Source organism: Cucumis sativus, chromosome 7 (assembly GCF_000004075.3).
Source record: "Cucumis sativus cultivar 9930 chromosome 7, Cucumber_9930_V3, whole genome shotgun sequence".
Taxonomy (NCBI): domain Eukaryota; kingdom Viridiplantae; phylum Streptophyta; class Magnoliopsida; order Cucurbitales; family Cucurbitaceae; genus Cucumis; species Cucumis sativus.
The window spans coordinates 19349910-19374662 of NC_026661.2; the positions used below are offsets into that span (position 1 = coordinate 19349910).

At 36.2% G+C, this 24753-nt stretch overlaps 1 protein-coding gene across 2 annotated transcripts; it reads left to right on the forward strand.

The window, feature by feature from the left end:
- The first annotated feature begins 1592 nt into the window (after positions 1–1592).
- On the forward strand, positions 1593–24231 carry LOC101212447 (sacsin). Of its 2 annotated transcripts, XM_011661121.2 has the most exons (13): positions 1593–2364; positions 3363–4086; positions 4494–10486; positions 10930–12431; positions 13272–13535; positions 13991–14208; positions 15535–15806; positions 16402–19429; positions 19552–19684; positions 20249–20766; positions 20886–21797; positions 22626–22802; positions 23750–24231. In XM_011661121.2, the coding sequence occupies exons 1-13, from the start codon at positions 2015–2017 to the stop codon at positions 23945–23947; spliced, it is 14289 nt and encodes a 4762-aa protein (XP_011659423.1). In that variant the 5' UTR covers positions 1593–2014; the 3' UTR covers positions 23948–24231. The 2 variants fall into 2 exon arrangements, with proteins under 2 accessions (XP_011659423.1, XP_011659424.1); XM_011661122.2 differs by lacking the exon at positions 1593–2364 and having other exon boundaries at positions 3956–4086; positions 4499–10486.
- The last annotated feature ends 522 nt before the right edge of the window (positions 24232–24753 follow it).

Here is a 24753-nt window from a genome sequence, read left to right on the forward strand (position 1 = left end):
GTACATTGTCATTAATCATTCTAATAAAAGATCAACAACCTTGGTTCTTGGAGGATTTCTCCTTAAGGTTATTTATAAGTTTTTATATATATATATTTCACTTAGAAAGTTAACTCAAACGTGAAGTTAATTAGATTATAAATATATTTTTCAGGCGTTTTGATTATACATTTGAAGGCAGGTCCCACAATTCATTAAAACGTACCGAGTCAACTAGGGCACACCTTATCACCATTGATTGATTGCTTTTCATCAAAGCAAACAGGACATAAGTTATTTTTACTTCATTATGTTATAACTCGTTATATTATTAGGGAGAATTGTAAAAAATATGAAAATTGACAATATACAATATATTTATCTAGAAATAAGTGTAATAAAAATTGAGTTTTAATTTCTTATGGATGAAAGATAAATATTTATTTTTTCTTTCTATTTTTGAAAATTATTTAATAAAAATGCAATGCTATGTGAATCTATGACCCATCGGTTAAAGATAGAGATCTCAACATAACTCATTTTGATATAATATTGAAAAAAGCAATATATCATTTTAAAGTTATATCGAGATAAGTTATTGTACACGACAAAACTGTTAAAAAATATTTACAAAATATAACAAAAATTTAGATTTTATTAATGATAGACATCGATAGGTTTCTACTCATGTCTATCGTTAAAATACCCTTTAATTTTAACTTTATTGAAATGATATGTACACCGTATTAAAATACCGTAGTATAATATAGTAGAGTTAAATTATTTGAACTAACAACAGGACAAATACAACTCTATTATTATACGAGTATGCTAAAAGTCACGGGATATGGAAATCTCTTTTACTCCACAATGTTCTAAAAAAGTAAAATTTGAATTAATTTGCACAATAACTATCTATAGAACCTATGATTTAATGTAAATTAGTTTTTCATAGCTATTTTAATTAAAGTATTAATCAATGCTGTCTTTGAGTTTGATAAAGCGTATTGGGTTTGAGCCAAAATATTAAATGCCATCTATAGCCATACAATAGAATTTCGTCCTAAATTTAGTTAAAACGAAACTCAAAATTTAAAATCATATATTTAACATCTCCATGAATAAAATAAAATAAAATATTATTTTCATATATAATAAAATCAATAAAGAAATGAAAAATTTACAAATATAATAAAATTTAATTTAAAACTACTATTACTATTTAGATGGGTAAGTATAATGGATCGAAAATCGAGTCCATTAAAAAATGAGAGAGGTCGGTTTTAGAAAATTTTAATTTCAAAAAATTTCAAAAAGTATTTAGAAGTGTTAAATAGATGAATCGATCATTACTTATCGACGTCAAAGTTGATTTTGTAAAAGAAGGTGACTCCATACTCTAACTATTAATATCTATTGTATTTTTGTAGTTTGTATCTAAAATAATTATGGTTAGATAAATTTTAAAGTGATTAAATCTAAAAAAATCTAAATTGATTGAGAAAAAAGAGGAAAAATTAGAGATATTTTTAAATATAGCAAAATTACGTGTGAGATAGTTTTGTATAATTGTGTAAAAACAAATGGAGCATAATCCGCAAAGAACAAAGCAAAGGGCTAGGCGATTTGATACACACGTAGCCACATTTCGTATACTCCTCCCGCCTCGGGCTCGCACTGTGAATTGGGAAACTCGTTTCTCACTGATCTGATGGTGTGGCGATGCCGAAAACAAACTTTAATTTAATCTTCATCTCCTCATTGACCGTACAAACTTCAAAATTTGTGAAACTGAAACAGCAATAGACAAAGCTAATCCCAATTCCAAGAGACAAATTCCACAGATCCTTTGCTCAAATTTGCAGCAAAATCACCGCGACCTGATTGCTATGTCGAGTCGGCCAATCATTACTTTCTCTTAGCACTCTGTTGATCACTCTTGGAAAATTCTTGTTCCTTTTGATTTTGATCGATGCTATGGTTTGGAAAGAGTTGAATTCAGATTCTTAACGTGCTGTAGCTCTGCCGGAGGAGGATGGCGTCGGAATCGACGTCTTTGGACTCGATTCTTTTAGAGGATTTTGGTCAGAAGGTTGACCTGACTCGCCGGATTCGTGAGGTGCTTCTTAACTATCCGGAGGGGACTACAGTTCTCAAGGAGTTGGTGCAGAACGCCGATGATGCTGGCGCCACTAAGGTTTGTCTCTGTCTTGACCGTAGGGTCCATGGCCGCGAGTCGCTGTTGTCGGCGTCACTGGCACCGTTTCAAGGGCCTGCGCTTTTGGCCTATAACAATGCGGTGTTTACAGAAGAGGATTTTGTCAGCATTTCGAGGATTGGTGGTAGCAATAAGCATGGTCAAGCCTGGAAGACTGGCCGATTTGGGTAAGTTTTCCTGTTTCAATATCTGACTCGTCTTGCTATTCACGTGTTATTTTGTCAAATGAATACATACTTACTTCTGGCTGTATAATTTCTCAATATCTAGTTTCATTTGCCCCGGTCAGTGACAAGGTCGCATTGTAATGAACAAATCTTATGTTTGCTTCTGATTCAGAGAACCTTAAGCTAGAGATGTTCACGAGACAGAATCTCCATCGCACTAAAGTTTCTAATTTCAGACTTATATGTAGCTTTTTGCTTTTTAACTACTTCCATTAAAGCAAAGTGAAACAAGCTCCGTTCATATAGATATATATGAGCCTTTCCAACCATATAACACTAGTTTTTGGAAACAGTTTTTAAAAGCTTCAGTTATGTGCATAATTTATTGTTCATAACCGGCTAAACAAACTTTTTTGATATGAAAAGTAATAGACTATTGGTAATGGTTACAATTTTTAGAACTAATAGGCAACACTAATTTGCACAATCATCTCATAAAAAATTCCCGAGGCAACAATGATCATGGCAGGACTTGTTTAAGTAAACCGTTGCAGTGCTTTCTCTTTCCAACTGCAATGGATGGTTTTGCTAAATTGAGTTCATCTTTCTTTGGCTCCTTCACCTAAGCTTGTTGCTTACGGTAATATAACTGAAGTAATCAATTGAAGAAAGGCAAAATGAATGCAAACTTTGATGTTGACATGCTTAAAGCCAGCACACAAGTTGTTCAGTTTTTTAAAACCTTTTTGCAAAGCACCGACAGTCGATTATTTTCCTTTTGATAATTGTTACCCTATTCTATATTTGTACAAGTTCTAGTGAATGTGCAAGCAGGGTCAGTTGTGAAGATAATTAGTGCCTTCTTTTGTTTACCTAATAACGCAATGAATTCTATATTTTCTGTAACATCAAAAGAAATGGAAATACAATAAGTTCTATTTAATATTTTGCTTCCCATGCTGACTTCATAATAACTATATTTTGGTTCAATTTTATAGGGTTGGTTTCAACTCAGTGTACCATTTAACTGAGCTGCCTTCATTTGTTAGTGGAAAATATGTTGTAATGTTTGATCCTCAGGGCATTTACCTTCCTAAGGTTTCTGCATCAAATCCTGGAAAGCGAATTGACTTCATACGTAGCTCTGCCATCTCACAATATAGAGATCAGTTTCTTCCTTATTGTGCTTTTGATTGCACCATGGAAAGTTCTTTTGCTGGAACTTTATTTCGGTTCCCATTAAGAAACACAGATCAAGCAGCCAGAAGTAAAATTTCAAGGCAAGCTTATACAGAAGAAGATATTTCTTCCATGTTTGCCGAGCTTTATGAAGAAGGAGTCTTGACGTTGCTCTTTTTGAAAAGTGTTTTATGTATAGAAATGTTTGTATGGAATGATGGTGAGACAGAACCACAGAAGCTTTATTCATTCTCTCTACGCTCAGCAAACAGTGATATTATTTGGCACAGGCAGATGTTACTACGGTTATCAAAATCAACAACCTCCACTCAGAGTGAGGTAGATAGCTTTTCTCTAGAATTCTTGAGTCAAGCTATGAATGGGACTCAAACAGAGGAAAGGATTGATAGTTTCTTTATTGTTCAAACTATGGCATCGACTACCAGTAGGATTGGCTCTTTTGCTGCTACCGCATCGAAAGAGTATGACATTCACTTGCTACCTTGGGCATCACTTGCTGTTTGCACAACGGCATCCTCAAATGTAACAGTAATTTAAAATTTTCTTTAATTTGTGCAATCTCCCTGTCACACTTGCATCCACCCCTGTTCCTAATTCAATTGCATTAACTTTTGCGTACTAGTATTTATTCTGTCAAACTTGCAAGTTTAATTATCTCAAGTCATTTTTCTACTGCACCATTAGTATTGTTTAATTGGTAATTTTCTCATCTGAAATTTATTATAGATCCGGATTTATTAGTATAATTCTGTGATATTTCGTTGTATTCTACATGATTATGTTCACGAGTTGTAGAATCCTTGTTAATATTTGTTCATTGTGTTACTTATGTGCATGATATTTTTTTTTGCCTCCAATCTTGGTTATTTTATCTCCCTTTCTACGGAAATGAAGACCTTATTTACAAATTGTTATACAATATTTGACAGGACAGTGTTCTCAAACTTGGTCGGGCCTTCTGTTTTCTCCCTTTGCCTGTAAAAACTGGTCTAACTGTTCAAGTGAATGGATTCTTTGAGGTCTCATCAAATCGTCGTGGAATTTGGTATGGGGCTGACATGGATAGGAGTGGGAAGATTCGTTCAATCTGGAACAGGCTCCTTTTAGAGGATATTATTGCCCCTGCATTTATAGAACTGCTTCTTGGCGTGCAAGTATTACTAGGTCCAACAGATACTTACTTTTCGTTGTGGCCTAATGGTTCATTTGAGGAGCCGTGGAACATATTGGTTAAGCAGGTGTACAAAATTATCAGCAACGCTCTTGTTCTGTATTCAAACGTTGATGGCGGTAAATGGGTGTCACCAAATGAAGCTTTTCTTCATGATGACAAATTTGCGAGAAGTACGGAACTTAGTGAGGCTCTGGTGCTTTTAGGAATGCCTATTGTGCACCTTCCTGAAACTTTGTCTAACATGCTTTTAAAGTTTTGCTCTACTTTTCAGCAGAAAGTGGTTACACCCTGTACAGTTCGTCATTTTCTTAGGGAATGTAAACATGTTTTTACTCTGAACAGACCTTACAGACTTGTATTGTTAGAATATTGCATTGAAGATTTGATCGATGCTGATGTTTGCACACATTTATTCGGTTTACCCTTACTTCCCTTGGCAAATGGTGATTTTGGTTTATTTTCAGAAGCCTCCAAAGGGATCTCTTATTTTATCTGTGATGAGTTGGAATATAAGCTGCTGCACCAGATTTCTGATAGAGCAATAGATCGGAGTATACCCCTCACTATATCAACTAGACTTTCAAATATTGCCAAGTCTTCAAATTCAAATCTGTTTATTTTGAATGTGCATTATTTTCTCCAGCTGTTTCCAAAATTTGTGCCTGCTGATTGGAAGTATAAAAGTGAAGTGTTTTGGGACCCTGAGTCTTGTAGCAATCATCCTACTTCGTCATGGTTTTTGCTATTTTGGGAATATCTTCGCGATCATTGTGAAAATTTGTCCTTATTTAGTGACTGGCCCATTTTGCCGTCCAAATCGAGGTACCTTTATAGGGCGACTAAACAATCAAAAGTGATTAATGTACAGATGCTTTCTCACGAGATGCAAAATATACTTGGTAAACTTGGATGCAAGTTGCTTGATCCTTACTATAAGGTTGAACACCGAGACTTAATTCACTATGTAAATGATGGTAACTGTACAGGCGTTTTGGACTCAATCTATGATGCAATTTCTTCAACTGGTGGTTTAATGCTGACTTCACTCTACAATTTAGAGGTGGAAGAGAAGGATGGGCTGCGTAGGTTTCTTCTTGATCCTAAATGGTATCTTGGAGGCTGTATGGATGATAATGATTTAGATAAGTGCAGGAGACTGCCAATTTTTAAAGTCTACAATGGAAGATCTGCTCAGGATTTTTGTTTCTCAGACCTCGAAGACCCTCAAAAGTACTTGCCACCTTTAGATGTTGAAGAATGCTTTCTTGGAGTAGAGTTTATTATCAGCTCTTCAGATAGCGAAGAAGAGATTTTGTTAAAATACTATGGGATCAAAAGGATGGGAAAGACATCTTTCTACAGGAAGTATGTATTAAATGAAGTCGGGCAGTTGCAGCCTGAACTTCGTGACAGTACCATGCTTTCTCTTTTGGTAAACCTTCCACAATTATGTACTGAAGATGTAACTTTCAGGGAATGTTTGTCAAATTTGGATTTTATTCCAACTTCAAGTGGAACTCTTAGGTGCCCTGCTGTATTATATGATCCTCGTTATGAAGAACTGTGTGCTTTACTAGATGACTTCGATAGTTTTCCTTCCACTCCTTTCAATGAATCTAACATTCTGGACATTCTACAAGGTTTGGGTCTCAGAAGATGTGTATCTCCTGAGACCATTGTGCAAAGTGCTCTACATGTGGAAAGATTCATGCATAAGGATCAAAACAAGGCTCATTCAAAGGGCAAGGTTCTTCTATCATACTTAGAAGTTAATGCAATTAAGTGGCTTCTCAATTCAACAAATGAAGATCAAGGGATGGTGAACCGATTGTTTTCTACAGCTGCAACTGCATTTAGACCTCGCAACTTCACTTCCGATCTCGAAAAGTTCTGGAATGATCTTCGTAAAATTTCCTGGTGCCCAGTATTACTTTCTCCTCCTTTTGAAACCGTACCCTGGCCTGTTGTCTCATCTGTGGTTGCTCCCCCAAAACTTGTTAGATTGCCAAAAGACTTGTGGCTTGTTTCAGCAAGCATGCGAATACTGGATGGTGAGTGTGCTTCTTCGGCTCTAGCACACAGTCTTGGTTGGTCTTCTCCCCCTAGTGGCAGTATTATTGCTGCTCAACTTCTTGAGCTTGGAAAAAACAACGAGATTATATATGACCAGATGCTTAGGAAAGAACTAGCTCTGGCAATGCCAAGAATATATGCATTGCTGACAAGTTTGATTGGTTCAGATGAGATGGATGTTGTAAAAGCTGTGCTTGAAGGTTGTCGGTGGATTTGGGTTGGAGATGGGTTTGCAACATCTGAAGAGGTTGTACTTGAGGGTCCTCTTCATTTAGCGCCTTATATTCGTGTTATACCTATTGATTTGGCCGTTTTCAAAGATTTATTTTTAGAACTTGGAATTCGGGAATTTCTGAAGCCCAATGATTATGCTACTATTTTGTCTAGAATGGCAACAAGAAAAGGTTCTTCTCCTCTGAACACACAGGAAGTTAGGGCAGCCATTCTCATTGTACAACATTTAGCTGAAGCTCAACTCCCACAGCAACAAATTGATATACATTTACCTGATATTTCATGTAGACTTTTTCCAGCCAAGAATTTAGTTTACAACGATGCTCCCTGGTTACTGGGCACAGACAATACTGATGTTTCATTTGATGGGGGGTCGGCTGCTTTCTTGAATGCAAGGAAAACAGTTCAAAAGTTTGTTCATGGGAACATATCCAATGATGTTGCTGAGAAGCTTGGTGTCTGCTCACTTCGTAGGATTTTATTAGCTGAGAGTGCTGATTCTATGAATTTGAGCTTATCTGGAGCTGCCGAAGCTTTTGGGCAGCATGAAGCCTTGACTAACAGACTTAGACATATACTTGACATGTATGCAGATGGTCCTGGAATTCTATTTGAGCTGATTCAGAATGCAGAGGATGCAGGCTCCTCTGAAGTGATATTTCTTTTGGACAAAACTCATTATGGAACATCTTCAGTATTGTCTCCTGAAATGGCCGATTGGCAAGGACCAGCTTTGTACTGTTATAATGACTCTGTTTTTAGTCCTCAAGATCTCTATGCAATTTCACGTGTCGGTCAAGAGAGTAAGCTGCAAAAACCATTGTCCATCGGAAGATTTGGTTTGGGCTTTAATTGTGTATATCATTTTACAGATGTCCCCACATTTGTTTCTGGGGAGAACATTGTTATGTTTGATCCTCATGCTTGTAATTTGCCTGGGATCTCTCCATCACATCCAGGACTCCGAATAAAGTATGCTGGAAGAAAAATTCTGGAACAATTTCCTGATCAATTTTCTCCCTACTTGCATTTTGGTTGCGACATGCAAAAGCCATTTCCTGGCACACTCTTTCGTTTTCCCCTTAGAAGTTCAGCTCTTGCTTCCAGAAGTGAAATCAAGAAAGAAGGTTATGCACCTGAAGATGTTATTTCACTTTTTTTTTCTTTTTCTGAAGTTGCTTCTGATGCTTTGGTTTTCCTCACCAATGTCAAAACTATTTCCATATTTATAAAGGATGATATAGGACATGAAATGCAATGCCTATATCGTGTGCATAAGAATACTATTAGTGAACCTACAACAAAATCTACTGCACAGCAGGATATTATGAACTTTATTTATGGAAACCGCCGAGGTGAAATGGACAGGGAACAGTTCCTAACGAAATTAAATAAATCTATCAACAAAGATCTCCCATATATGTGTCAAAAGCTTATTATCACGGAGAAAGGTTCTGGTGGTGACATATTGCAGCACTTCTGGATAAGCTCTGGATGTTTAGGTGGTGGGCTTCCGAGAAACAACTCAGGCGTGGGTGACAGATCCTACAATTTTATCCCATGGGCTTCTGTTGCCGCACTTTTACATACTGTAAAGGTGGACGAGGAAATGAACCATGACCCAGAGACTGAAAATAATTGGTTAGCTGCTTCTGATTTAGTTCAAGTTTCTTCTGCTTCTGTACAAGACAGAAAACCTTTGGAAGGACGTGCCTTCTGCTTTCTACCGTTACCTATTAAAACTGGTCTCCCTGTACATGTCAATGCATATTTTGAGCTTTCATCAAATCGGAGAGACATCTGGTATGGTGATGACATGGCAGGGGGCGGAAGAAAACGTTCAGAATGGAATTCTTATCTCCTTGAAGAGGTTGTTGCCCCAGCTTATGGTCGCTTGCTTGAAAAGGTTGCATCTGAGATTGGTCACTTTGGTTTTTTCTCCTCATTTTGGCCAGCAGCAGCAGGAGTAGAACCTTGGGGATCAGTTGTGCGAAAACTCTATAGCTTTATCGGAGATTTTGGTCTTCTTGTTCTTTATACAAATGCTAGGGGAGGCCAATGGATTTCTGCAAAACAAGCCATATTTCCTGATTTTTCTTTTGACAAAGTGCATGAGCTTATTGAAGCATTATCTGATTCTGGGCTGCCAGTCATTTCTATTTCAAAGTCAATTGTTGACAGGTTTATGGAGGTGCGACCGTCATTACATTTTCTGACTCCTCACTTGTTAAGAACTCTGTTGATTAAAAGGAAGCGCGCATTTAAAGACAGGAAAGCAACCATTTTAACCCTTGAATATTGTTTGGTTGATTTGAAACTGCCTTTACAATCAGACAGTCTGTGTGGATTGCCTCTACTACCTCTTGTTGATGGTTCATTTACCTCATTTCACAAGAATGGGATTGGAGAAAGAATTTATATTGCCAGGGGAGATGAATATGGGCTTCTCAAGGATTCAGTTCCCAGCCAACTTGTGGACTTTGATTTACCAGAAGTAGTTCATGCAAAGCTCTGTGAGGTAGCCCAAGCTGAGAATTTAAATATTTGTTTTCTTTCATGTGATTTGCTTGAGAAACTTTTCCTGAGATTTCTTCCCACAGAATGGCAAAATGCGAAACAGGTGAACTGGAAACCTGGTTATCAGGGTCAACCTAGCTTGGAATGGATAAGATTGATTTGGTGCTACCTCAAGTCGCATTGTAATGATCTATCTCAGTTTTCCAAGTGGCCTATACTGCCCGTAGGGGAAAGTTCTCTCATGCAACTTGTTCAAAATTCGAATGTTCTTAGAGCTGATGGATGGAGTGAGAACATGTTTTCGTTGTTGCTAAAAGTTGGGTGTTTGTTTTTGAGGCGTGATATGCCAATAGAACATCCACAACTGGAAAACTTTGTACATTCTTCAACTGCAATTGGTATTCTAAATGCTTTTCTTTCTATTGCTGGTGATATTGAAAACGTCGAAAGGCTATTTCATAATGCATCTGAAGGTGAGCTGCATGAGTTTCGGAGTTTTATTCTTCAGTCAAAATGGTTCCTTGAAGAAAAAATGGAAGCCATTCATGTTGATGTCGTCAAACGCATCCCCATGTTTGAGTCGTACAAGTGTAGAAAATTAGTAAGTTTGAGTAAACCTGTAAGATGGATAAAGCCCACTGGTTTATCTGAGGATTTTCTGAATGATGATTTTGTACGCGTAGAGTCAGAAAAAGAAAGAATCATTTTAAAAAAATATTTCGGGATTGGGGAACCATCAAGGGTAGAATTCTACAAAGATTATGTTCTTAGCCATATGTCGGAATTCCTTTCTGAAAGGGAAGCAATTTCAACTATTCTGCTTGATGTGAAGCTTTTAATTGAAGATGATGTCTCTCTCAAATCTTCGGTTTCAATGATACCATTTGTTTTGACTGGCAATGGATCATGGCAACCACCATCAAGGTTATGTCAATTTTCTGCTTCCCTCCTTTTTTTTTTATAAAAGGAAACAAGCTTCTTTATTAATGAAAATAAATGAGGGAAGGAAATAGTGTCCACAATTATTGTGAAATATCGATTGAATCCTTATTCAACTGTGGGTTTGCCACATCTCTTGAAATGAAATATTTTTACTTTCAGAAAAGAATAAAAAGAAGAGAAAATATTTTGCCTGTGAAAAACAAATGTATCTATGCGCGGTTAGAAAATGAGATTATAGCTAGCCCTGAATCATCCTTTCATTTGGATTTATTACTTATTCTTAAAAATGAATCAGTTTAGAAATTTTCCTAGATTGTTGTTAACAACTTAACTTGTAATCATCAATAGTTTTGTATTTCTTAAGAGAACCTTAAGTATGCAATTTCTAGCAGCTAAAAGTTACTCTATTCAACTTTTTTTACCAGGCTATATGATCCTCGAGTACATGAGTTAAAAAACATGCTGCATGAAGAAGCATTTTTTCCATCTGAAAAATTTTTAGATGACAATATTTTGGATGCTTTAGTCAGCCTTGGACTTAAAACATCCCTCTGTTTGTCTGGCTTGCTAGATTGTGCTAGGTCAGTTTCACTGTTGAATGATTCTAATAATTCTGAATCACAAAGTCAAGGAAGGAGATTGTTTGTGTGTTTAGATGCTCTTGCACACAAGCTCTCAATCAACGTGGAAGAAAATTGTTATGAACCGCAGAATTCTATGCTATTTAAGAGTGACCATGTGGATGATGATGCTTCCATGCAAGTTGGCTCTCTCAATAGAAAGGATACCTCTGATATGGGCATTGATTCCATAATAGGGAACCTGGCTATTGATGGATCCGAGGAAGAATTTTGGTCTGAAATGAAGACAATAGCTTGGTGCCCTGTTTGTGCTGATTCACCTGTAAAGGTACTTCCATGGTTGAAAACCGGTAGTCAGGTAGCTCCACCGAACAATGTGAGACCTAAATCACAGATGTGGATGGTCTCCTCTTCAATGTATATTCTAGATGGTGTGTCTCCTTCAGTATACTTGCAACAAAAACTTGGTTGGACTGATTGCCCTAGCGTTGAAGTTTTATGTGCGCAGTTGACTGATATTTCCAAGCTTTATGGCGAGCTGAAGTTGCATTCTTCAACAGGATCTGATATCAACACTGCGTTGCAAGATGGGATTCCCATTCTTTACTCAAAACTGCAAGAATATAGAGGAACTGATGACTTCGTGCTTATAAAATCTGCATTAAATGGTGTATCCTGGGTTTGGGTAGGGGATGATTTTGTATCCCCAAATGCTCTTGCATTTGATTCACCAGTAAAATTCTCTCCTTATCTTTATGTTGTTCCGTCCGAATTATCAGAATTTAGAGATCTGCTTTCAGAATTAGGTGTAAGGCTTAGTTTTAATGTCAAGGAGTACTTGGGTGTTCTTCACCGCTTACACAGGGACGTCAGAGGGTCTCCTCTATCCACAGATCAGATGAATTTTGTAATTTGTGTGCTTGAAGCTGTTTCAGACTGTTGTGTGGACATGCCAGAGTTCACCGCCACCAGTATTCCTTTGCTAATTCCCAATTCTTCTCAGGTTCTGATGCTAGCAAATGATCTGGTTTACAATGATGCACCTTGGATGGAAGACAACAATATTCTTGTTGGGAAACACTTTGTACATCCAAGTATCAGCAATGATTTGGCAGGCAGGTTGGGCGTGCAATCTATTCGTTGCCTCTCGTTAGTTGATGAAGAGATGACTAAAGACTTACCATGCATGGACTATTCCAAAATTAGTGAACTTCTGAAGTTGTATGGCAATGACTATTTGTTCTTTGACCTTCTGGAATTGGCAGATTGCTGCCGAGCTAAAAACTTGCGGCTAATATTTGACAAAAGAGAACATCCTCGTCAATCATTACTGCAACATAATCTAGGTAAGTGATAAAAACGTCCTATTATGTCTGAACAGTAATTAGTTAAAAATTTCCTTTGAGATAATGGAGATATTAGATTTTTAGTTGACTGAGACAAGAAGTTAAGTACTTATCATGGGTTCCATGGTTGCCACTTATCTTGGAATTAATGTCCTATGCATTTCCTTGACACCCTAATGTTGTAGATTCATACAAGTTTTCCTTAAACAAAAAGAAAAAAGAAAGAAAGAAAAAAACGATTTCTATGATAAGGAAATGGTTGAACTTTTGGATTTTTTTCATTATTTTATGAGAAGCAAGAAAAAATAGAAAAATTATTTCAAATCGTAAATTATAGCAAAATTTTAGTATCTATCAATGATAGACACTGATTTTTTGATAGATTCTGAAATTTTGCTATATTTTGTAATTATTTTGGTTTATTTTGCTATATTTTATAACTCCTGACTAAGCTGTAACACATCCAAATCTCCCTTTCTGTCATCAATATTTGTCTCTCCATCCAAATGCAGCAAATAATAGCTAGAAAGGCTCTCTCAATAATAGTTCTCTATCTCTTCCTTTTATTCGACCTGCATGGTGATTTCATTTATTAATGAAATGTTTCTTTTACCCAAAAAAAAAAAAAAGAAGAAGAAGAAAGAAGAAAAATTGAATGTGTAAATACTTCTAGAGAAATGCATGTCTATAGAGGAGTACATTCTTTGTCTTTCTCTGATATTGAAATATAGCGGCATACCATTTTATTTGGTACTTTGCTGCAACCTCGGTGAATTTGCCCATCATGAAATTTTCTAATTTTCATTGGTTGCGTGTTCTTCTGAATTTGTACATGCACAGGTGAATTTCAAGGTCCTGCACTGGTTGCAATCTTTGAGGGCTCAAGCTTAAGTACTGAGGAAATCAGTAGTTTGCAATTTCGTCCTCCTTGGAAATTAAGGGGCGATACTCTTAACTATGGTTTGGGACTGCTCAGCTGTTATTATGTTTGTGATCTTCTTTCTATTATCTCTGGTGGCTACTTTTATATATTTGATCCCCGTGGAATTGCTCTCTCTGTAGCTCCAAAATCTGCTCCAGGGGCAAAGGTGTTTTCTTTGATAGGTATCTCTTCGTTCAATCACATGTGAATACTTTTATGCTCTCCTCAAATAAATACTTTATTTGAGCTTTGAAGCTTATTTAATCTTCAACAATATCTTCGGCACATCTACAGCTTAACATAATGTATTTTCTTTTCTTTATTTAGAACCTTTACAGACTAACAAATACAAGAAAAAATGCATGTTGAAAGAATGGCATGTCCTTTATCATTTTTATTTTTTAAAAACATTATTGTAAAATAAAATGAAGAAAGTGGATGCATGTTTAACAACAGGATTCTCTGAAGTACAAAGCATATGCTAACAAATATCTCCTTTTTTTCTTTTGTTTTTGACATGGAGAAGAAGCTTTTTATTGATGCTATGAATAGAGAGATTTAACAATCAGTTAATAATAACGAGCACAATTTTCTTGATGTTTCATCTGTAACCAATTATTTTTCTCTTCGTTTTTAGGTAGTAATTTGATAGAGAGATTTAACGATCAATTTTATCCTCTGTTGGGGGGTCAAAATATGTCATGGCCATCGGATTCAACCATAATTCGCATGCCCTTATCTCCAGCATGCTTAAAAGATGGACTTGAGTCTGGAATAATAAGGATAAAGGAGCTTAGTAGCAAATTTTTGGATCATGCTTCAAGGTCACTTTTATTTTTAAAATCTGTCGTGCAGGTATGGCAGCATTCCTTTTTTTTCTCCCCCCCCCCCCCCCCCCCCCCCCCCCCCCACGTATAGTGCCATATATCTGTGAATTCTGTGGTGCTGTGCTATTAGTGCAATGATAAATTCTAGAACGGGTCTGATTTTAGGCCAATGTCATTATTCCTGAGCATTCTTCTATTTAATGTCTGTTTATATACATATTTTCTTTTTAACTAGTTTTTTAACATGTATCATGCACACAACATTTCTATTGTATTTTATCATATATTAAATTTGATCTTCTTTTTCAAAAAGTTGAGCATTTGTCAAATACTATGACTGTTTACAAGAAAACAAATGATTTATTAACTAGCATATGGTTTATTCAGTATTGTTTGATAATCATTATTCTTAAAGTTTAGCAATAGTTGTTATAATAAAATAACATCCATTTTATTGGAACTATTTAGCAATATAATTTAATGCAAATTATGAACTTATGTATGTAAAATATTCAAATTAAGATTCTTTTTCTTTTTCCTTTTTGTATTTGATTAACATTTGGCACAATTAAATTCAATCACACATATTTTTTACTATAACAATATGTAATATTTATTTCAAGATTGAGACATTAATAATGGCGAAAAAGCAAACAATATTTACGTTAAAGGTTGGAGGTTTCAATCTCCCCACCACTTGTTGAAATAAAAAAAAATTAGAAATCTGTTAAAGTACAAGTTCATTGTTTTTTACTAAGAAAAGAAAGAATCTATTTATCATCTACATTTATATATATAACCATCTTGTGTAATTTATTGTGAGTGGGGTTTTTTTTTTATCCTTTTGGAAACAATATAATTTAAGGGTAAAGCATACAAACAGTTAGTCTAATTTTCTACTTAACTGAGGGATAGCTGAAAAAGTCTTGTAACGCTAATAATTGTTTTACTAAATTCAGTAATCTAATTATTTGAGAGGTTGAAGAGTTTTACAAAATATTAATGCTTTTTTGGTATGAATAACCCAATTGGGCCAATTCAATTTATTTAGAGCTACAAATCACATTAGTGGAAGGAAAAATAATATCAAGTTAAAAATGAAGAATTGTCATCCAAAAAAGTTTGTTACTCATTCATACATTTCTGTGTATTATAGATTTTTCAAATTTATTTGATTGCCTAAGAATGAAAGTTAAGTTTTATGTCTGATTTTTACTAGTGTTGCTATTGTTATTATTCGAGGCAATATCTCTATACTTTTATCTTGATTCAGGAACTTTATACACACACACACACACATTTTAATGGAAGGGCCATTGGTCATGTTCAAGAGTAACTTTTAACAAATTATCAGGTTTCATTCTCGACTTGGGACCAAGATGGGCTTCACCTACACCAAGATTATTCAGTCTGTGTGAATTTATCATCTGCTATAGCAAGGAATCCATTTTCAGAAAAGAAGTGGAAGAAATTCCAATTATCAAGGTTGTTTAGCAGCTCAAATGCTGCCACAAAAGTGCATGCAATAGATGTAATTCTACTCCAGGGAGAAACTCAATTTGTTGACCGGTGGCTTGTGGTGCTTAGCTTAGGTTCTGGGCAAACTAGAAATATGGCTCTTGATAGGTAAGTTTGCTAATTTTGCATAAAACATTTTGATAGGTAAGTTTTCCCGTGCTTGGGAAAGAAATTCCTGCTTTCTTGTTTCATGTTAAAATACATAAAAAGTATTGTATTCTATCCAGTATTGCTATACACTTACACATGTATTTATTTTACTCAAACAGCTATATTTCAATCCTTATCATAATCTATCTTTTTGGTAGTGTTAACTCTTATCATTTTCTTCCTTCGAATATGTCTCACCTCTCATATTTCAAACTCTTAGAAAGTGAGTATCTTGCTATCTGAACTACCAAGTGGGTGCTTGTGAGAGTGAGAGATATGAAGCAGGGGCCATTAGATGGTAGGTTTGAATTATTTCAATGAAACCATTAAAATCAAGTTTTTGGAGTCCAAACTCAGAAGATTTTGGCTTGTCTAAGTACGATGGAAATATAATCTATTTGAAAAGCTTAAATCCCAATATCTTGTAGTTTATATTCTTCACAAATTGATTCGATGTTTTGTCACCGACCTTTGTTCCTCAAAAAGGACTTTGTAATCTTTTTTGGAATTAGAAGTGAGGACAATAGCATCTTATGAAATTTCCTATTTGCAGGCGATATCTTGCGTACAATTTAACACCTGTCGCTGGAGTTGCAGCTCATATTTCTCGTAATGGCCTTCCTGCTGATATATATCGAAAGAGCCCTTTGATGGCTCCCTTTCCTTTATCTGGTGATATAATTTTACCTGTTACTGTTCTTGGATGTTTTCTTGTATGTCACAGTGGTGGTCGCTATCTTTTCAAGAATCAGGTTCTTGAAGGGTTAGTTGAACCCCTTGATGCTGGAAATAAGTTAGTTGAAGCCTGGAACAGGGAATTGATGTCCTGCGTTTGTGATTCTTACATTTTCATGATCTTGGAAATTCATAAACAACGAAAAGAATCTTCAAGCTCTACATTGGAGTCGAATGTTAGTCATTCCATAAGTTTGTCTTTGAAGGCATATGGAAATCAAGTTTATTCATTTTGGCCTAGGTCTGAACCTGCTAATTTCAGTAATTCTGATCTGGACAGAGGATTGAAAGCAGATTGGGAATGTCTGGTTGAACAAGTAATCAGGCCATTTTATACTCGTGCTATTGATCTCCCCGTGTGGCAGCTGTACTCTGGAAATTTAGTTAAGGCTGAAGAGGGTATGTTTCTTGCTCAACCTGGCAGTCCCGTGGGGGGTAACTTGCTGCCAGCCACAGTTTGTAGTTTTGTCAAGGAGCATCATCCGGTGTTTTCGGTGCCATGGGAGTTAATTAAGGAGATCCAAGCTGTGGGAATTACAGTACGCCAAATTAGACCTAAAATGGTTCGGGACCTACTCAGGGCTCCTTCAGCATCTATAGTTCTTCAATCAATCGATACGTATTTGGATGTTCTTGAATACTGCTTGTCTGATATTGTGTTGGCTGCATCACCTAACCATGCTGTGGACAATATGGGAAGTGACTCTGTTAACACTACTTCTGGTGGTAGATCAACAAATAGTACAGAAGGCAGTTCAACTTCCGTTCCAGTTTCTAGCATGCACAGTTTTGGCAGGTCATCTAACCAGAATGCAGCCAGTTCAGGCGATGCTCTTGAAATGATGACAAGTTTGGGTAGAGCTTTACTAGATTTTGGTCGAGGAGTCGTTGAGGATATTGGTAGAAATGGAGAGTCCTCGTCTCATGGTAATACCTTTACTGGCAGAATTAACAGCAGCTACAGAAATGTGGACCAGCATTTTCTACAAATGGTTTCTGAGCTCAAAGGCTTACCATTTCCAACTGCATCCAACAGTGTAGTAAGATTGGGGAGCATGGAACTTTGGCTTGGTAGTAAGGATCAACAGGAACTGATGATCCCTTTGGCGGCAAAGTTTGTCCATCCTAAAATATTTGATAGATCAATTCTGGGCAACATCTTGACCAACGATGCCCTGCATAAATTTTTGAAACTACAAAAGTTCTCTCTCAACTTACTGGCAACTCATATGAGGTCAGTGTTTCATGCGAACTGGGTGAACCATGTAATGAGCTCAAATATGGCACCATGGTTTTCATGGGATAATAAATCAAATGCTGGTGTTGAGGAGGGGCCATCTTCTGAATGGATAAGACTCTTTTGGAAAAATTCTAGTGGCTCGTCAGAGAACCTTTTGCTCTTTTCTGATTGGCCACTTGTTCCTGCTTTTCTTGGAAGACCCATCTTATGCCGTGTAAAAGAACGTCATCTAGTCTTTCTTCCTCCTATCACACATCCAGCTTCACTGAATTCTATCTCGGAGGTTGTTGCAGGGGGCAGTGATGTGGCTGAGACATCTTCGAGTGAGATTTCCAAACCTGAATCCATTCAGCCCTACACTTCAGCTTTTCAAAGATTTCAGGACACATATCCTTGGCTATTCCCTCTTTTAAACCACTGCAACATTCCAATATTTGATGTAGCTTTCATGGACTGTGATGCTCTATGCAACTGTCTTCCTAATTCCAGCCAATCATTAGGGCAAGCAATTGCTTCTAAGTTTGTGGCAGCTAAAAATGCAGGTTATTTTCCTGAACTTGCATCACTTTCAGATTCAAATAGTGATGAACTTCTCAACCTTTTTGCTAAGGACTTCGTTTCAAACCAAACCAACTATAGGAGAGAAGAGCATGAAATATTACGAACTTTACCCATATATAGAACCGTCATTGGATCATACACACAACTGCGTGAGTATGAGCAGTGCATGATCTCTTCAAATTCATTCCTTAAACCATATAATAAAAGCTGTCTATCTTACTCATCAAATTCAATGGAATATTCATTACTAAGAGCCCTCGGAGTCCCTGAATTGGATGATCAACAAATTTTGGTCAAGTTTGGGTTGCCTGGATTTCATTCCAAACCTCAATCAGAACAGGAGGATGTCTTAATATATCTATATACAAATTGGAAAGATCTTCAATCTGATGCCCAATTAGTTGAATGCTTGAGAGAGACTAAATTTGTTAGGAGTGCTGATGAATTTTGCACTGATTTGTTTAAATCAACAGAATTGTATGATCCGAGTGATGCTTTGTTAATGTCTGTCTTCTCTGGTGAAAGAAGAAAATTTCCTGGGGAAAGGTTTGGTGCTGATGGGTGGCTTCAAATTTTAAGGAAAATTGGCCTTAGAACTGCAGGAGAAGCCAATGTCATTCTTGAATGTGCCAAAAAGGTAGAGACTCTAGGAAGTGAATGGAGGAAGTTGGAGGAGAATAGTTTTGATTTTGATTTGACAAATGCTCAAAATGAAGTGCCCATGGAAATATGGACTTTAGCTGCATCTGTTGTTGAAGCTGTTTTTTCCAATTTTGCTGTCTTTTATAGCAACAGTTTCTGTAATGCTCTTGGCAATATTATTTTTGTTCCAGCTGAATTAGGCTTTCCAAATCTTGGTGGCAATAAAGGTGGAAAAAGAGTCCTCACTTCGTACAGTGATGCAATTGTATCAAAAGACTGGCCACTGGCTTGGAGCTGTGCTCCAATTCTTTCGAAGCACAGCGTTATACCTCCTGAATACTCTTGGGGAGCACTTAATCTGAGAAGTCCTCCAGCTTTCCCCACAGTACTAAAACATTTACAGGTAGCCACACTACATCCTTAACTCTTATTATTTTAATTCTCTTATCCAAAAAAACAAAAGAAAACTCATTATTTTAATTATAGCAACCTATGAAAAGCATTGTTGATGTACTTTTGACACAGGTCACTGGGAGGAATGGTGGTGAAGACACTCTTTCCCATTGGCCAATATCTGTGGGCGTAATGTCAATCAATGAAGCTTCTTGTGAGGTTTTAAAGTATCTCGAAAGGATTTGGAGTAGTTTATCTTCTTTGGGTAAATATTTTCCATATTCACAAGCAGGACCCCCTCCCCTCCCCTGTGGCACTTAAAATCCGTGTGTCAAGTAGTTCACATATTTGTTCTGTTATTTTTTTATTAGATAAATTGAAAGACGTGAAATAATTTTATTCATTTTATAAATTGTGAAATGGGTTAAGTTATAGGGTGACTGGCTGCAAGTACATGTGTGTGTCCTAATCATATATTATTTTAAGTCATGATTTATGCTTCTGCAGACAAAATTTAATCATATAATACACTAGTTGTTGGGGGCAATATCATTTTTTATTTTTTTGCAATGCATGTGAGAAGGCAGCCAGTAGATGCATAATTCGAGCATATATAAGAGTATATTTTTTCTTTTCCCAGTCCTTATCTGTACAAGTCTTTGAAAGCCTTTTGAATTAAATAGGAAGACTCTGGGAAAGAAAAATTATCAGCCACTAACTTTTATGTGTATGCTTTCTGTGCGTATTTTTATATGGGGTTTTACAGTGCTAGCTAGTTTCTACAAGACTTGTCATTTGAGTGTAGTAAATGCTCTGTTCATCCTTGCAGATATTTTGGAATTGCAGAGAGTTGCGTTCATTCCTGTAGCTAATGCAACACGGTTGGTCAAAGCTAATGTTCTCTTTGCGAGATTGACTATTAATCTATCTCCTTTTGCATTTGAACTTCCCAGTGGATATCTTTCTTTTGTGAAAATTCTTCAAGATTTAGGGCTTCAGGATGTACTATCAGCTGCTTCTGCAAAAGATCTTCTATCAAGTCTTCAAGTAGCTTGTGGATATCAACGCCTTAATCCTAATGAACTTCGGTCTGTGATGGAAATCTTACATTTTATCTGTGATGAAGCTACTGAAGAAAAGATGTTTGATGGTCGGGAACTTGAAATCATTGTCCCAGATGATGGCTGTAGACTTGTTCATGCAGCATCCTGTGTGTATATTGATACCTATGGTTCCCGATACATAAAATGCATCGACACTTCTAGGCTAAGATTTGTTCACCCTGATCTTCCTGAGAGGATATGTCGAATGTTGGGCATCAAGAAACTTTCTGATTTAGTCATTGAGGTAAGCATGCATTGTTGATGTATCAATTCTTGTGAATCCTGTCTTTCCCCTCTTCTTTTTGTTCCCTTTCTGTCAGTTGAAAAATGCTATTTTTAATTTGAAACCAACTTGTGCGGCAGGAGTTGGATCACGAGGATAGTATAGATCCCTTGGAGCATATTGGAGCAGTGTCTTTAGGATTCATCAAAACGAAGCTTTTGAGCAAATCGTTTCAGAATGCTGTGTGGAATATCGCCAATAGCATGGTTAATTACATTCATCCAAATAAAAATCTAGATCTGGAGGCTGTAGAGGAATTACTGAAATCAGTTGCAGAGAGGCTTCAGTTTGTTAAATGTCTACATACTCAGTTTTTACTTCTTCCAAATTCCATAAACATCACACGTTCTGCTAAAGATTCCATTATTCCAGAATGGGAGGACGGAAGCCATCATAGAGCTCTTTACTTCATTAAGCAATCCAAAAGTTATATTTTGGTTGCGGAGCCCCCTGCTTATATATCAGTCTTTGATGTCATTGCCATAATTTTGAGCCAGATTTTGGGATCACCTATTCCCTTGCCTATTGGATCTTTGCTTTTCTGCCCTGAAGGCACTGAAAATACCATTATAGATATCTTAAATCTTTGTTCTGAGAAGAAAGAGAAAGAAAAATATACTGGAATTAGTAGTTTGGTTGGTAAGGAAATACTACCTCAAGATGCTCTTCAAGTACAGCTTCACCCTTTAAGACCGTTTTATGCTGGAGAAGTAGTGGCTTGGCGGTCCAAAAGTGGAGAAAAGCTGAAATATGGTAGGGTCCTAGAGGATGTTAGACCATCAGCTGGCCAAGCACTATACAGATTCAGGGTAGAAACAGCAGCAGGCATCATTCAGTCTCTTCTTTCTTCGCAAGTTTTATCGTTTAGAAGCATTCCCATTGATGGTGGCTCTTCCTCTACAAACTTGCAAGACAAGAGTTTGATGGTAAGTGATAGTGGCGCTTCTATCAAAATGCCAGAGATCTCTGAAGGAGGCAGAATACGAGCTCAGGTTTGGTTCTTCTAGTTTGTATTTCAAAATTTTATGCCATATATCCCTTCACGTTTATGCTTGGATTGGGAAACTCGAAGATGGATTCATTTTAGTTCTTTCTTGGACTCTGGAAAAATAAGTGTTCTATTATGCACCTCTTGCCTTATGCATCTGCCATATATAAATTCTTAGATTAAATAACAAAGATAGACCATGTCATCATGTGTATGCATATTTGGGTGAAATATAGAGGAAGTTTATTTAGTTTCATAATTGGTCCAATGGATGTAGGCATTAAGTGGACGAGATACCATGCTAAATAAATAACATAAACGTGAGAATCCAATGACCTGATTTCTTTTATAAAAATTGTTTTAAATGACAGAACTGCTGAAAATATTTATAAATATAGCAAAATATCAATCTATCTAAGATGTGACATAGTAGTCTATCGCACTCGGTCACTAATAGAAAGAAATTTTTTGCTATATTTGTAAATATTTTGGTTGTTTTGCTATATTTGAAAACAACTGAAATTTTATTTATTTAATGATAAAAAATTGTGCTGCTTCCCTTTGAGAGAAATAAAAAGCTACACAAGACAAAAAAAGAAAAGAAGAGGAAATGAAAACACCAAGCTCATAGTTACAAAAATAATTTGACTTATTGAAAATACTCAATTGAGCTCTTAAGTTTAAATAGTTACTCATATCTTCTATCAAAGACCATTTATAGATCCTTAAAATCATCTCAAGGCTTCTTTTGTGCTACTTGAAAAGCCGTTGTTATTTCTCCATAAATTTTCAACTTGTAGACTAAAAATACTTTATGCATTGGTTGGCGCAGCCTGTTGCAGAGCTCCAATATGGTAAAGTATCTGCTGAAGAACTGGTGCAGGCAGTTAATGAAATGCTTACTACTGCTGGAATCAACGTGGATATTGAGCGGCAGTCCCTCTTGCAAAAGGCTTTAATCCTGCAAGAACAATTGAAGGATTCTCAGGCAGCTCTTTTGTTAGAACAGGTGAGTATTTGCTAAACCGTTTGTGTGCTCTATGTATTGTGTAGAACTATGTCATTCTATAAATTACCAAATTGATGTGACCTAGCATCTAAGAGATAGAACTCCAGGAATACTCCACAAGAGTCTTAATTATTTAAAAGTCGCACTAGTGTGAATACAAATGACTATTCCTTAGTCATAGTAGATGCTAACCTACCAAGTAGAAACTAATTACTAACAAAATAACCAACGTGCAAATCCACTTGAAGCCAAAGGTTTAGTCTCACCAAATCTCCAAATGTTTGGCAAGTCAATGCCCAACGGTGAGTTTCTTTGTTGTCTCATTAGATGTGAGGTTGCAACGGGAGGGAGTAAAGACAGTATAATGCGTTTAATAGGAAGGTCATAACATGGTGGCCACCCCAAAAAAATTCACAAGATTTGGAATCTTGTGACAAAGTGAGTTCACTCGGTCATTTTCAATGTTAGAGTAAAATGGAATTTAAGCCTACTCTGCTTTGCAGCGCAGCCGAGGGCTGTTCTGACCGAATCCCACGGTCCATATTTCCTCTTTCACAAAATTCAGTTTTCACCACGAGAATTTATCACTTTGAGAGCCATTTTCGTTTTTTCATTTTTGTTGATACCAATTGATAGATTGAGATATAAATGAAATATTAGGAAAGATTCCAAACTATTTGAAATTCTTACTCAATAACACCCTTTCTCTAATTCTTCAACTCCCCCTACTTGTAAACTCAATTTACCTTCACTCTAGTTCTAACTCACTAGTTATCCACAGTATAACTAATAAAAAACCTGGCCAGTGGCCATATTCTTGTTTAATTTTGCTATTTAAGTACTTTCTTCTTTAAAAAAAAAAAAAAAAACTTCATTGTTCTTCAAGTCAACAAAAGCATAACTTTCTACCTTAAGATTTATTCATGGTTTCTGCATCAATTTTGCAGGAAAAGTCTGATGCCGCAGCCAAAGAAGCCGATACAGCGAAAGCAGCTTGGCTTTGTCGGGTTTGTTTGACTTCCGAGGTAGAAATAACCATAGTACCTTGCGGCCATGTTCTGTGCCGCAAGTGTTCTTCTGCTGTTTCAAAGTGCCCATTTTGCCGACTTAAAGTTTCAAAAATCATGAGAATATTTCGACCTTGATCTCTTCTAATTCAAGGTTAAGAACAACATGCAAAAGAATGGTCATTTTGACCTCGGAATCAGTTGGCTAAAACCCAAGAAGCAACATGGTTTACATTTTGGTTTTCCACACAATTATTTGTTATGTTTGTATATCTGAGTCGAAAATGTAAATGAAATCTTTAGTTTCCTTTTTCTGTAACTTGTCATTCATTGGTGTACATATTGGCAGTGTAAGTAACATTGATATGTCCAATAAGATTTATTCTTTATTAGTGGAAAACAATTGTTTATCCGTTAACTTATTATTGGATTGTTAAAACGTAATAGCAAGTACCACCACACACTCATTGCAAATTAGAGAGAGAACGTGAACGGTTCTAAGTGTTTGGCAACTTGAGTAATTTGGTAGAGTTGAGTTTTGTTTGGTTCACCAATAATTAAGTGGATTTATTATCTTGTTATTCGTATCAACTCACATTTTTTATATTGCTTTTCGCGTCGATTCCTAATAACTTTTCTATAATTATTACCAATTCAACTCAACTCATTGTTTTTATTGCTAACCAAACGTCTTCTTAGAGAGTTTAAATGTAGGATTGTAAAAGTTAAAGAGTATGATTCAAATTATCTTAGTTTGGTGTACGAGGCCATTTCTTTATATGAAACCATTTCTATATATGAAAATAGTTTGTTATCTCATTTGAATATTTTTATTTGAATGAGAAACCATTTCTATATATGAAAATAGTTTGTTATCTCATTTGAATATTTTTATTTGAATGATCCTTAGGCAGGCAAGGTAGCAAAATGTTTTTTTTGACAAA

What these genes read in the sequence shown, in the direction of transcription:
- LOC101212447 (XM_011661121.2), top strand. Translation starts at nt 2,015, where the DNA reads ATGGCGTCGGAATCGACGTCTTTGGACTCGATTCTTTTAGAGGATTTT. An exon ending in TCATGGCAACCACCATCAAG is followed by an intron (nt 10,487 to 10,929) that starts GTTATGTCAATT and finishes TTTTTTTACCAG; the next exon opens with GCTATATGATCCTCGAGTAC. An exon ending in AGAAATATGGCTCTTGATAG is followed by an intron (nt 15,807 to 16,401) that starts GTAAGTTTGCTA and finishes TCCTATTTGCAG; the next exon opens with GCGATATCTTGCGTACAATT.